The following is a 12,939-nucleotide window of genomic DNA, read 5'->3' as shown; positions in this document are numbered from 1 at the left end:
GTTCACCACCCCAAGAACAGGAGGAACCTGTCCAGACCGTGGGTGTTGCCCACGTGTGGCTGCGTGTAGAGCAACACCCAGTACGTGCCAGGGCTCAGGCACTTGTCCTAGAAAACAACTTGCGTTTTTTCTATCGTGTCCTATAACTCTTCAGAATCCCTCCTATCTTATCTGGAATTCTCCTCTGCCGCTGTTCTTTCTGGCGGCAGTCTGTTCTCTGTTCTCCTTGTGTCACAGGAGGGCCTCCGCTTCCCCTGCCGGCAGAAACAGAGGGTTTCGTCTCACTTCGTGCTTTGTTTTTATCCAGGGAAAAAGTGGTGGCCGTGGGATGCTGGAGGCTAGGTGGGGCTAGCCTTTGGTGTCTTCGCTGCCCTTCCTCTTGGCCGCTGGGCCTTCCACATCCCCTTTGTCCTTATGATTCATACAGTCAGCCTTTATCTCCTCCCTGATCGCAGGACTTAGTCACGTTGGGTTGAATACTAGGTAGAATAATGGCACAGAGTCCCTCCCGTGTGATAAACGTTCTAGCCAGTTTGCACATACCGGCTGATCCTCACAAGACTAAGACTGGCAACACCCCCAGTTTACAGTGGAGAATCTGCCCGACAAAGCTGGTGAGTGGAAGACGGAATTGCTGCGCGGGGAGTCTGGCTGCAGAGCCGTGTTCTCAGCCGGCTGTGCTCCCCGCGTAGGAGGCGCGACGGGGCTCTGGAGGCCTCTTGTCTTCACACCCGGGTCTGGCTTCCTGCTCAGCCCACTAGGAGGTCGTTGGCTTTTCCTCTCCTCTGAGGGGATCTGAGATAAGCCTGTTTTTTCCTGAAATCCCTGCCTCTTTCTTTTTTTTTTTTTTTTGGAAGTTTTTGTTTAAAATTTTTTTATTTTAGAGGGACAGCCCAAGTAGAGGAGAGGGGTAGAGGGCGGGGAGAGAGAATCAGAGCCTGCCTGACCTGGGCCTCGATCCCACCTCCCTGGGATGGTGACCCGAACTGAAATCGAGAGTCAGACGCCCAACCAGCTGAGCTACCTGGGCGCCCTCCCTGCCTCTGTACTTGCAGTGCTTGTCATTCTGTCTTAGAGAAAGACAATGGATTAATCTCAAGTAAGTGAATAGAAGTTGACAAAGTAGTGCTCACAGGACCTGAGAAGTTACAGAGGAAGGTAGTCACACCGCGAGGATCCCTCCCTCCCATTTGTGATTGGCCCTGACGTCCACTCTGGTTGCAGCTCTGACTTGGGTGACTGCTGGGTAAACGGGGGCTTTCTGGCTGCTGTCGGGGCCTCTCCTCTGGGAGCAGCTGTGCGTCCTGGGCCCGTGGAAATCCCTTCTGGCAAGTTCGATCTGGCAAGTCGGTTCTCCCCTCTGCCTTTCAAAGGCCCTTAGTGCTGCCCGGGCCGAAACTGAACATTGGGATTGCGGGCTGCCCACACCGTGTTCTGTATTGCCTGGCGTGAGTCTCCATCACTAAACTGTTCCGCGAACACAGCTTTGCCGCCTCCTTGACTTTGCGCATGGTCCTTCCTACTGTCAGACTCCTAGACTCCACCAAATCCCGTTCTCCCATAAAGCAACATTTCTTTGGGTGGTGGGGAGGCTTGGATTCCAGACTACTCCGGCCCTCCGTACTCAGCCAGCACTCTTGTTTTCGCTCGCCCTTGTCAGGTCCCGGAGTTGATACTCAGAAGACACAAGTTACTTGTCTCAAAAATGAGTTTTTTGAGAAAACTTGAGTTCATCCTAGAGTAGCCATTTTGGGGGAAAATGAAATTGGATTCCTACTTCATTGTTTGCAAAATTAATTCGAGGCAGCTGAAAGATTTAAATACAAGCAAGTGAAACTAGAAGAAAACAGGAGATTTTTAAACGTATTTATCACAGTGGGGAAAAATAAGGGCAAAAAAATTGACGTGCTGAGAACAAAGTGTGGGGGGGGTGTGATATTTGTACCAATACAAAGGTGAATTTCTTTACAGAATTTTCAGAATGTGGCAGTCAAGACGATTGGGACTACAGAAAAATAGGCAAACAACAGCTCCAGAGTGACTGTAGAACAGGAGGTGTTCCACCTAATTCAGCGGGAAATGCCAAGAAGCCTGGTAAAGACTCAGCGAGGGTGGGGGAAAACAGGCCCTCTGGTCTCAGGCAGAGGTCAGTTCCACCTGGCACCTCGAACCCTGACTTGATCTTACAGATTCGGGTTCAAATATATATGAAATGCAGTACATACAGGGACATTCATTTCAATGTTCGCCGTAGCCAAATGTTGGAAACGCGAGGTTCTGGTCAAACATATCCACGGGACGTCCCCCTGCAGTGTCACTGAAAGACCAGTGGACAAAGGCAGTGCCAGGTGCATCGATACAGAACAGTCCTCCATGTGCAAGTGAAAATGAAAAAGCAAGCTGCAGAGCGGTGTCTGGATGCCAATGTGTGGTATCGCCTGTATGTATATACATGCAAGATGTGTATATACGTGGCAAGTAAGCTCTAGGCCCAGCCTGGCGCTTGAACTCACAACCCCGAGATCAAGAGTCCTGGCATCCCTGCATAGAATGTCTTCGGAAGGACTCAAAAGTAATAGTGGTTGTTTGAGGGAAAGACCCAAGTCACTGGGGAATAAAGATGATACCTTTTGGTACTTTATGAATTTTGTGTCCTATGCATTTATTATTAGCCAAAATAATTAGCCAAAATAATTTTAAGCAGAAACACCAAAGAACAACAAAAAGCGGGTTTGTTCAGCCAGACAGGAGCTCCTTTGCAAATACTACGTGCTGTTCTCGCATCCTATTTACTGACGTCTCTCTTCTCCACAATAAAACCGTAAGCTCTTCTAGGACAGGAACCGGCGTACCCGGGGGCTCCATAAATATTAATAATTGACAAAAAGAACTATCTGGGGTCTGCCGTCTTCGCCCCGGAAGTCCTTCAAATCCCTCTGCCTTCCTCACTGGACCCAGTTTATTGGGATCCATTCGGATCTTGGATGCAGACACCCTGGCCACTTGTAGGCAAGAGCGGGGCCAGTCGGGTAGGAGAGGCCGCGAGTGTGGCTGTGCACCTGTGCAGGCCGGGACGCCTCGCAGCCCCAGGGGACGAGTTGCTCAAGCCGGAATCTGGGTGGAAGGAGGCGGTCTCTTTAAGAGCTGCTGGCTTGGCCCCGCCCTGCAGAGAGATCAGCTGCATCTGAGAGTCACATGACTGCGGTGTGTCTTCCGCCCTCGGAGGCTGGGGCCGCATGTGCGGCTCTGAGGGGCCCCGCCGGGGCTGGGGGCGCTGTGCCCCCAGCCCCATGCTCCTCCTGAGTTTGCTTGCGTCTGCAGCCCCGCTTGGCCTGCTGGGGGAGGAGACCCGCCAGGTGAGGGGCTAGAGCAGTAGATGTTTCGGGAAACGCAGCCCTGGGAGGGAGCTTGGAATCCGGGGCACCCGAGGCGCAGGGGTGGGGTGGCTGCTTGGAGACGAGTTCTTCAGCCAGGGCTCCTGGGACAGGACTGTGGAGGAGGGCGGGCGTGAGGGTTCCCTGTCTTCCAGTGGAAGCTGGGCCCTGACTCAGCCCTGAGCGACCCAGGTCCAGGCGGGCGTTGGGCCGCTTCTCCCCCTGCCCCTGCCCTGCGCCCTCATCCGTCCGCTGGGGGCGGGCAGTTGTGGCTCTGCCCTCCTCTCCCCCAGCCCTCAACACGCCTCCTGCCTCTCCCCATCACGTCCAAGCTGCTTTGCCCTGTGTCTCTCCCCCGACCCTGTTCCCTGGACCCTCCACTGCTCCGTGTTCTAGGTGTCTCTGGAGGTCATCCCTCCCGGGCTGGACGCCCCCCAGAACCTCCTGCACATCCGGGCGGTGGGAACCAACTCCACGCTGCACTACGTGTGGAGCAGCGTGGGGCCTCCGGCAGTGCTGCTCGTGGCCACCGACACCCCCCACAGCACCCTGAGTGTCAACTGGAGCCTCCTGCTGTCCCCTGAGCCTGACGGGGGCCTGGTGGTGCTCCCCAAGGACAGCATCCAGTTCTCTTCTGCCCTTGTCTTTACCAGGGTGAGGAGGTTGGGGGAGAACCAAGGGGGAGCGTGTGCGGAGCAGAGGGTTCATCCGGATTCGAGGGAGGGACTGAAGACGGGGTACGGGAAGCAGTCAGGTACGGGAGCCTGCGGGTGGGGGCCCGTGGGTGGCGGTGGTTCCGGGGACAGCTGGACTCAGGCAAGCCCTGCCCCACCTCACCCCACCCGCCAGCTCTTTGAATTTGATGGCGCCAACACATCCGAGGGGGCCAAGCCTCCGGGAGAACCGTATCCCCCGTATTCCCTGGCCAAGTTCTCCTGGAACAATATCACGGACTCATTGGAGCCTGCCACCCTGAGCGCCACGTTTCGAGGCCGCCCCACTGACGACCCCACCGGGGCTTTTGCCAATGGCAGCCTCGCCTTCAGGGTAAGGGTGTGGGGAAGCAGAGGAACTCAGAAGGCTGGTTTATGAGGGTGGGGGTGCCCTTCAAAGCCAGGCCTGCCCCCCTGCTTCCCGTCCTCCCCCACCTCCCCCATCCCAGGTGCAGGCCTTCTCTGGATCCGGCAGACCAGACCAGCCCCCGCGCCTCCTGCATTCGGCCGACACCTGCCAGCTAGAGGTGGCCCTGGTCGGGGCCTCTCCCCGGGGAAACCGCTCCCTGTTTGGGCTGGAGGTAGCCACCCTGGGCCAGGGCCCCGACTGCCCCTTGATGCAGGAGCAACATTCCATCGACGATGAATATGCACCTGCTGTCTTCCAGGTCAGGCCTTCAGCAGAGAGGCGGGTGGGTGGGGGGATGCGGAGAGAATCATGGAACCGTTTATCTTTTAGCGACATAGTTCAGCTCCTTTAAGTGACGGTCACTGTGCTGACAAATCTCTGCCTTCAGTGGAGAAGACGGAAGGCGGCCCTGGGGGCCTGGGGGTCTGGGGGCAGGAGCTGAGTGCAGGTTTGCAGAGGGTTGGGGCTGGAAAAGGACCCAGTGCCCGTGGCCCAACTCCCCTTCCGACAGAGGAGAGATGAAGGCTCTGTGCCGACAGCCTGTGAGTCCTTGAAGCAGACCCAGGACTCAGGACACCTAGTGACAGGTGGAGGCCGGGAAGGGTGGGGGAACAGAAGGGTTGGGCACAGGCTGGTCCTCCTCAGCCTGTGGCTTGTCTTTCTCCCCAGGTGAACCAGCTGCTGTGGGGCTCCCTCCCATCCGGCTTCGTGCAGTGGCGACCAGTGGCTTTCTCCCAGAGGCAGAGGGGCCGGGAATCAGCCCTGCCCTGCCAAGCTTCCCCTCTTCACCCCTCTTTGGCATACCTCCCCCAGTCACCCATAGTCAGAGCCTTCTTTGAGTCCCACAATAACTTCTGTGCCTTCAATTTGACATTTGGGGCTTCCACAGGCCCTGGCTACTGGGACGCACACTACCTCAGTTGGTGAGGGCCTGGGGCAGGGTGGGGGTGCTGAGCCGGGGCTTTGGGAGGGGACGTGGGGGAGCCTGGCCTCCCAGCGTATTCGTCTAATGTGCTCACCTCTGTTTCTCACTTGTGCTCGCCTCAGGTCGACGCTCCTGGGTGTGGGCACCCCTCCATTGGACACCTTGTCCCCGCTAGTCCTAGGCATCATGGCGGTGGCCCTGGGTGCCCCGGGGCTCATGCTGCTGGCTGGAGGCGTGTTTCTGCTGCTGGGCCACAGGCAGTGCTCAGAATACCAGCGCATAAACTGAGGCCCGCTCTCTGGAGGGCTGGACGTTGATCCCCGGACTTGCCCTGCTGGTCTGCCAGACGGGGGGTCGGCTGCTCCCTTCTCCCACCTGGCTTTTCTGCAGAACATCAGGGACACCTCCACCTTTCCGGAGAACCCCCGGATGGGGCTGCCCTCATACTCTGGGGAGGGCCAGGGGCAGGGCGATGGCTGGAGGGAGGGTCCCTTGGCGATGCCTTACTGCCCCTCTTGCCCCATTTCCCTTAAATGGGACTCACAGGCCTAAACGAGAGGCCTTCTGACTGACTGGCTGCCCTGGAGGGCACGAAATAGACTCATTTTCTGCCCTGGGCTCCTCTCTCGGTGTGTGGGTGTCGCGGGCTGCTGTGCGGCCGGTCCTGGGAACGGGGGGCGGTGGGAGGGGCGTGGGAGGCACTGCTCCAGTGCGGCCCCTTCTCACCAGACGTAGCTTCCCTCCCCGCATGGGACCAGGCTGCCTCCAGCCTCACTCCGTCATGTGGGGAGAGTCTGACGCAGCTTGGGTCTGACGAGGAAGGGACGCTCGAGAGCGGGGGGCAACCACAAAGAAGAGCCGGGGAAGCTGTGGCGGCCGTTTATTGTCAGACACATGGTCAGACGGCGTCGACGTCGGCCACTGTGTCTTGCAGCTGCTCCCCAGCCAGCACACACGTGGGTGCTGGCACACACATACCCCTGCCCTCTGGGGAGGCAGGCCTCCCCCTCCGCACCTCTTCCCATGGAGGGGCGTGGCGGCTTCTGGGCAGTTTGGAGGCCGGAGGTTCGAGGGGCCTAAGTAGGTTGGAAGACCGGAGGCCGCAGCTCCGGCGGGGGCAGTTTTGATCATCTCGACGGAGGCTAAAGATCCTACAAAGGCCAATCGTGGAGCCCAGGGCCCCAGGGCCCCAGGAAGGTTTTCACCAAACGTGGAAGTCCAGTTTGGTGGGATGCCCGGCCTTTATCTTGGGCACGGGCAACACTTCCAGTCTCCCCGAGGCCCTCTGCTTGGACAGTGGCACAGAAACGGTCAGTTTGGCTGTGGCTCTGCCCACTTGGTGCCTCATGGGAGGCTGGAGGCTGGAGGCCGGGGCGGGGAGGGGGGGTGGCCACTGTGGGCACGTGGGCTAGTGGCAGTGCTGGGGGCTGCTCCTGGCCCTGGGCCCTCAGCTTCCGTAAGGGGCGTAGCTGTCCACTTCGTTCCCTGCCAGAAACCAAAGTCCCTCCCTCACGATTGCCCCAGGCCCCCAAGGTGGAGGGCAATACCGACGGAGGGCAGAGGACAGTCAGGGCAGTAGTGGGGCTCGGCCTGGGGTGGGGGCGGTGAGAGGGCGGGCACTCAGCCCCAGGGCCGGGGCCTGTGGTCCGAGGCCGAGCGGGCGTGGTCGGGGTAGTCGAGGCGGCTCTCGGCCGCGGTGAGCATGCGCTCGGGCTCCACCACGAACATGTAGTACAGGTTCCACACCAGCATGGACAGCAGGGGCAGGAACGTGAGGCCGTAGCCGAAGCCTCGGAAGGAGCGGCCCACGGCGAAGGTCAGCCAGTATATCAGCCTGGGGGGCGGGGTGGGGGGGGCAAGAGGAAGTCAGGCCCCCGGAGAGGAGTGCACGGGCTAGCTGGCGTACAGGCTGGGGGAGGGGAGCACAGGCAGGGGGGCCCACGCGGGTCGGTGCCTACAACTGACACTTCTCAACCCCTGGCGGATGCGTGCTTACTATGTACTAGGCGCCGCACTGATTCCTCCAGGGGCCTATTTAGACTTCCCCACGTGTCTGAGAGGCCGAGGCGTCATTCCCCTCCCTCTGTCTCCTTTTTAAACTTAAGTGTAAAACTTTGGCGTGGGCACCATACAGCCACATGGTTGGAAACGCCAAGGCTGCGGTGAGCGCGGTAAAATGTCTTCCTGTCCTGACTCGCAGCCACCCTGTTCTCTCCACCTCCACTCCACCCCCTCCTCGGACGTCCAGTGTCACGGTGGCTGGCACATCAAGGGCTGTTGTACGTGTAGATGAGTGAGCAAAAGATTTATGTTTTCCTTTTCTCAAGTTTGGTAGCATGCCGTGTAGACTGCTCTGCACGCTTTTCCCCATTGACCGTGTCTTGAGTGCAGCTCCATCGGTACAGAAACAGCCTCCTCATTCTTTTACGGCTGTAGTATGCTCCACTGTATTTATCTCTCCTTTTGAAGAAGAAACCCAGATTCCAAAGGGGTTGAGTAAAACTGGCCCAACGTCACACATCAGGGAAATAGTAGAACCGTCATTTGAACCCAAGCCCGTTCATCGCCCTCTCTCCTGCCATTTTAGAGGGGCGGGGGGAAAAGAGGGTAAGGAAGCCAGCTTTGAGAGGGCCTGAAGCCCAGAGGCATGGGACCTTCCCCTCTCGGAAGATGTACTCCAAATCCACACCCCTCAGCTTCCTCTCAATACGGGAAGGACCCCTTACTACAGAAGTGACGTGCCTCGCTCTTTTCCCGGAGCAGGGGAAAGTACCTGCTGCTTCTGTACTGCCCTGGGGGGCAGCAAGGCAGAATGAAGGAAAGGTTCCCCTGGTGAGCCCTTATCAGGCCGACTCTGGCAAGCAGGCTACGTGAATTAACTCGCTAATCCCCACAGCTCCATTTCACAGATGGAGAAGTGGAGGCCCGAGCGTGTGAGTAACTTGCCCCGTGGTAGGGAAGAAAGGGCCCTGGTGACAGACGGAGGGGCCTGTATTCCAGGCCCCACCACTGCTGAGCGGCCTGAGCAGCTCCTCTCCCCTGGTCTGCTGTGCCTTCCCCACGGTGAAGTGGGTGAGGCAGGCTGGACAGCCCCGGGGGTGCTCTTTAGCCCCCTGACGATTCTTACTGCTCAAGCCGACTTCTGTCTGAGATCAGCACTCCCCAAGACGCACACGGGAGGGTGAGTCACACGGGGAGGAGAAACCAGGCTGCACGCTGGTCAGGAGGCCGGTGGGACAGACAACCACTACACTACAATCAGAAGCGGCAGAGGAGACAGATTCCAGCTCAAGAGAAAGAATGTTCTAGCAGCTAAAGTGACTGGGAATCCCGTATCAAAAGTTAACAACAGGAAATACGTTAGGGGAAAAAATGGGAAGATCTCCGTGTGCCTCCAGAAATTCAGAAGTACTTTCTGGGTCAGCAGCAGTTCACGTGAAAGCAGCCCCAAGGGTTCAGGTGACTTCCAAATGAGAGCAGAGGAGCGGGGCTGCCGTGAGAGCCACTGTGGCCTCTCGTCTGTAGGAACAGGAGGCCAATGCCTGTGACAACGGACAAGCAGGAGACCCCCCTGGCCAGAGGGAAGGTCACAGGAGCCCGAGGGACCCTGGGGGAGCAGGGTGTTGCAGTGGGGGGACTGGGAGCTGTGGTCAAGTGTCTGAATGGTCTTAGGCAACTCCAGAGTCAAAGTCAGGGGCGCACTTTTTAGCACAATATAAATAAAAACTTTCTAGTGATGGGACTTGAAAAATGAAACAGACACTCTTACAAAGAACTGGACACTTGGTCACAGGGAGTGTTCAGCTAGAGGCCAGTGGCCAGCTGACCAGAGGGTCACGGAAGAGCGCTCCCAGCAACGAGCAGGAGGTTGATCGAGATGACACCGGAAAGCCCTTCCAGTGTTAGGCTGGTACCTGGGTCTCTGCACTCAACTTCCTTTGGGAAGACACACCTGCTACCAGGTGAGGCAAGGTGCAAGGGGGACAGTGGAGGCACCGATGCAGGACGCACGTGTGGGCTAATGCAGTCCAGAAGGCTCCCTGCCCCCATCTCCCCAGGCCAGACGCCTGGGCCCCTCCAGCACCATCATCTCTCCCGGGCCCCACCCGCAACCCCACTCACCGGGAGACGGCAAAGAGGCCAGTGAGCAGAGGGAGCAGCTTGAGGGTCTCTTGGGGCAGGTAGGTGGCGAGCACGGCCAGGTTGAAAAAGTACAGGATGAAGAGCTGGACCGACTGGGCCACATAGCGCCGGTGGATCTCCACCTCCCGCCGCGGCTCCCCAAAGGGCCGCAGCGCCGAGAAGCACAAGAGGCTGAGCCCGTACACCAGGAGCCCTGGGGCAGGGGGGAGGGGGGAAGGGCGCACAGGGGGTCAGCGCCCAGCGGCCACGGGAGGCGGGGGAGGGTTCGCGGTGGGGCTCCCACCCCGGCACCGGCTGGGCACACCGGCTGGGCACACCGGGCGGCGCGGGGGAGGCCCAGGGAAGGGGAACTCCGCCCCCGGCCCCGCTCCCTTCTCCCCTGCCCGGCTCACCCAGTACGATGGGGAAGGTGGCAAAGACCCCGCAGCGCAGCGTGTAGATGAGGCGGGAGCTCATGGTGGGCAGCCGCGGGGCGTCGAAGGGCAGGAAGGCGTAGGCCCCGTACAGCAGGCAAGGGAAGAGAACGAGGGCGGCTCCCACCGAGGCCACGGCCCGCACCCCGTCCCGGCCCCCGCAGCCCCCGCAGGCCCCACAGGAGCGGCCTGGCGGCCTCACCACGGCCTCGGCCCACTTGCGCTCGGGGGGCTCGGGCTGGGTGGCCCGGGCAGGCGGGCGGGTCCGGTGGCGCTCGCCCTCACCCGCCTCGCAGCGCACAACCAGGTCCTCCTGGGGCCGCCGCTCGATGCACTGCAGGTCGATGGGCACAAAGGCCCGGGCCGCCTTCTCGGGCAGCAGGTTGGCATCATCTTCGGACAACTCCTCTAGCTTGGTGGGTGGCTCTGAGCGGAGGGGCTCGGGCTCGATGTCCCGCCATCCGGGGGGGTCTGGGAACGGGGCACTGGGCTGAGGGCCAGTCCCCCAGGGCAGGGTGGCAGCTTCGCTTACCGTGCTGTCGAGAGCATCCTCAGTCCCCTCTTCGGCGGTGGGAGACCCAGCAGAAGACCCCGCCCTGGAGGACTCGGCTCCACAGGACTCAGCCCCACCTTCCCCTTCCGGCTGCCGGCCATTGGGGACCAAGGCCTGGGGCGGGCTCTTCTCCGGGGCCTCAGACCCCTTCACTTCCAGCAGGGCCAGGGTCTCGGGTTCTGTCATCCTGGGGCCTCAGTTCTGGGGTGTACCATGAGGTCCTATCACCCTAGAGGGAGCAGAAGAAAGCTCTGTCAAAAGTTCCTGGCTTCTGGCCCTTGGGCCAGGGGGATAGACTTGGAACTCTCTGGGGCAGCTGGTCTCACGGGCTTTAGCCCCTTCCGGGGCCTTAGGAAGAACACGGTACCGAGGAAGGTGTTGAAACAGAAGGAGGTGGGAGGGAAGGGAGCGGCTGAAATGGAGACACCCTTTCGACGTCAGACGCCATCCAGCAGGAGAGGGTGAGTCAGGGGGCACAGGCGTTGGCAGTTGTGGCCTCAGCCGGCTCCCGCCCGTGCCTTCTACCAGCCCCCTCCGAAACCCCCGGGGTCACGCCCACCCTAGTGCAGAAACCAGAGGAAGGTGGGGTGTCCAGAACTTTGCCTGGAGCTCCCTTCCCACTAGGGGCCTCTTGTGGCCAGAGGCTGCGCCTTTACCCTCAAACCTCCCCTTCTTGTAGATCCTTGTTTGAAACTCTCCCGGAAACCGATACCAGTGATTTGCTAATAAATCTGTCCCGAGGAGCCCGCAACGGCAGTGCGCCCTGTTCTTTCGTCCACAGTGTGGGTACCTGGGTGGTTTCCATGCTCTTCGCTAGTCCGTGCCCTCCGTCCTCCCTCTGCAGAGGGCCTGGGGCTGTCCATTCTGGCTTCTGGGTCTAATTATGGCCGTTCCCCATGCCTCCCCTCCTGTTTTTCTCCGTTTCCCCCATCTCACTGCTTCTGGATGGGGCAGAGTCCCCTCCCTCCACCTCCTCAAGGGCCTTCTACCCCTTGCCGTGTGAACCCACGACACCCTCTTACTTTCCATCTGCAGAGGCGGAGGGTCCCCAACGTTTGGGAAGGAGCTGCCCAGCTCCCTGCTGGCTCTGCAAGTATCCCTCTCAGTCTCTCTCCCTTTACCTGTGTCTCCAAACCTGTCTGACCAGAGCAGGTGGGGCCCAGATTAAAGGGGCAGGCCCTGCCCTGCTGAATCTGCCGACAGAAAAAGCATTGGAGGACGTCACCCTTTCCGAAAGTGGGGGTGCAGCTGGGCACAAGGGTAAGTGTGTGCTCTAGGCAGATGGGATGTGTAGGAGCTTGAAGCTCAGGAAAGCAGAGGGCACATCAAAGGGTGCTCGGAGTAGGTAGAAAAGGTGGAACTTCTACACGTACTTGTGCAGTATTTGGTGAGCACCTGTTATTGGCTAGGCACTATTCTAGGCACAGACATAGGAGAGGAGAGTGCAGGCAAGGTCCCTGCCCTCGAGTAGCCTGTTCTATTGCGGTAACAGATAATAAAGAGCCTAATCAATAGGACAGTTTGAGTAGAGAAAACCTCTTTGCCAAGACAACATTTGAGCTGAGACCTGACAGGAAATGAGGAGGGCTCCAGAGCAAGTAAAAGACCCACTTAGGCTGGTTCAGGAACAGAAGAAAGGTTGGTGGCTGGAACCAGGAGCACCGAGGTGGAAGGGAATTTATGTTCCTATCACAACTTCCCCAGACTTCCCAAGATACCTTGCTTTTTTAGCCTAGGTTCAATGCCAAGAAAGCAATAGGAATCCAAGGTAATCGTTCCAAGGCAGAAACCTGAGAGAGGGGCTGCTCATCCCTGTGGGACCTCACCCCGAAGTCACTTGAGCTTTGTGAGGGCGGGACAGGGTCTGGATCGCTCTTCGCCCGTGTCTCCAGAACCCAAGGCTGGAAGACAGCAGGCGTTCAACAAATGTTTGCTGGGCTGCTGAGAGACAGCAAGTGGAAGGCTGTGGGGTAGGGGAGCTGAGGGCGAGGCGCCTGCACGAGGGTCACGTCTTGGAGGGGCCTCACTCTTACGGTCCTCCTCTCCCCGGGAAACTCTCACATACACTTTCGTTTGTTCTTTTAAGCAACGGGGGAAAGGGAGAACTGGATCACCTGCAACCTGAGAGAGACGCGACTCAAACGGGGGGACAGGTGTAGGGTCGGCAGAGCGGACCAAATGGCCACCGCAGCACAAAACAAAGTCTCGCTCCTGGCCGTGGGCCCATCCGCCGCGACCCTTAGTTGAGCCCCAGCCCCTCGCCGGGTCCACTGTCCGTTCTCTGGCAGGTTTGTCAATAAAGTTTTTCGCAAGGACTTGGAGAGGCCGGAAAGAAGCCGCGCTGCCCAGAGTTAGTTCTGGCAACTTCCCGGGAGGGAAAACGAGCCTCGCGAGACTTGGTAGCATGCC

The 12,939-nt window shown here is 59.1% G+C and overlaps 2 protein-coding genes across 6 annotated transcripts; one reads left to right on the top strand and one right to left on the bottom strand.

The window, feature by feature from the left end:
* The first annotated feature begins 3,189 nt into the window (after nucleotides 1-3,189).
* On the top strand, nucleotides 3,190-6,039 carry GLMP (glycosylated lysosomal membrane protein). Of its 2 annotated transcripts, XM_019431552.2 has the most exons (6): nucleotides 3,191-3,356; nucleotides 3,771-4,028; nucleotides 4,224-4,421; nucleotides 4,537-4,755; nucleotides 5,166-5,419; nucleotides 5,544-6,039. In XM_019431552.2, exons 1-6 carry the CDS (start codon nucleotides 3,237-3,239, stop codon nucleotides 5,707-5,709), a joined length of 1,215 nt encoding a protein of 404 aa, XP_019287097.1. In that variant the 5' UTR covers nucleotides 3,191-3,236; the 3' UTR covers nucleotides 5,710-6,039. The 2 variants fall into 2 exon arrangements, with proteins under 2 accessions (XP_019287098.1, XP_019287097.1); XM_019431553.2 differs by lacking the exon at nucleotides 5,166-5,419 and having other exon boundaries at nucleotides 3,190-3,356.
* Nucleotides 6,040-6,289: 250 nt separating this feature from the next.
* On the bottom strand, nucleotides 6,290-12,843 carry TMEM79 (transmembrane protein 79). 4 transcript variants are annotated; one of them, XM_019431558.2, is made up of 5 exons: nucleotides 11,553-11,685; nucleotides 9,957-10,759; nucleotides 9,544-9,757; nucleotides 8,549-8,673; nucleotides 7,141-7,255 (listed from the first exon to the last, which is right to left on the bottom strand). In XM_019431558.2, the coding sequence occupies exons 2-4, from the start codon at nucleotides 10,714-10,716 to the stop codon at nucleotides 8,574-8,576; spliced, it is 1,074 nt and encodes a 357-aa protein (XP_019287103.1). In that variant the 5' UTR covers nucleotides 10,717-10,759; nucleotides 11,553-11,685; the 3' UTR covers nucleotides 7,141-7,255; nucleotides 8,549-8,573. The 4 variants fall into 4 exon arrangements, with proteins under 4 accessions (XP_019287100.1, XP_019287099.1, XP_019287103.1 ...); XM_019431555.2 differs by lacking the exons at nucleotides 8,549-8,673; nucleotides 11,553-11,685 and adding an exon at nucleotides 12,645-12,843 and having other exon boundaries at nucleotides 6,290-7,255; XM_019431554.2 differs by lacking the exon at nucleotides 8,549-8,673 and having other exon boundaries at nucleotides 6,290-7,255.
* Nucleotides 12,844-12,939: the final 96 nt, after the last annotated feature.

The sequence above is a fragment of the Panthera pardus genome, unplaced genomic scaffold (genome assembly GCF_024362965.1).
Source record: "Panthera pardus isolate Hobbes unplaced genomic scaffold, ASM2436296v1 HiC_scaffold_21, whole genome shotgun sequence".
Lineage (NCBI taxonomy): Eukaryota > Metazoa > Chordata > Mammalia > Carnivora > Felidae > Panthera > Panthera pardus.
Note: the sequence above shows the minus strand (reverse complement) of the source record. Positions and strands in the feature narration are given on the sequence as shown.

Excerpts from the sequence above, each read along its gene's own strand:
- GLMP (XM_019431552.2), top strand. The coding sequence starts at position 3,237 with ATGTGCGGCTCTGAGGGGCCCCGCCGGGGCTGGGGGCGCTGTGCCCCC. Across the intron at positions 3,357-3,770 it reads TGGGGGAGGAGACCCGCCAG|GTGTCTCTGGAGGTCATCCC; the intron begins GTGAGGGGCTAG and ends TCCGTGTTCTAG. Across the intron at positions 4,029-4,223 it reads CTGCCCTTGTCTTTACCAGG|CTCTTTGAATTTGATGGCGC; the intron begins GTGAGGAGGTTG and ends CCCACCCGCCAG.
- TMEM79 (XM_019431555.2), bottom strand. The coding sequence starts at position 10,716 with ATGACAGAACCCGAGACCCTGGCCCTGCTGGAAGTGAAGGGGTCTGAG. Across the intron at positions 9,758-9,956 it reads CACCTTCCCCATCGTACTGG|GGCTCCTGGTGTACGGGCTC; the intron begins GTGAGCCGGGCA and ends CCCCTGCCCCAG. Across the intron at positions 7,256-9,543 it reads GGCCTCTTTGCCGTCTCCCG|GCTGATATACTGGCTGACCT; the intron begins GTGAGTGGGGTT and ends CCCGCCCCCCAG.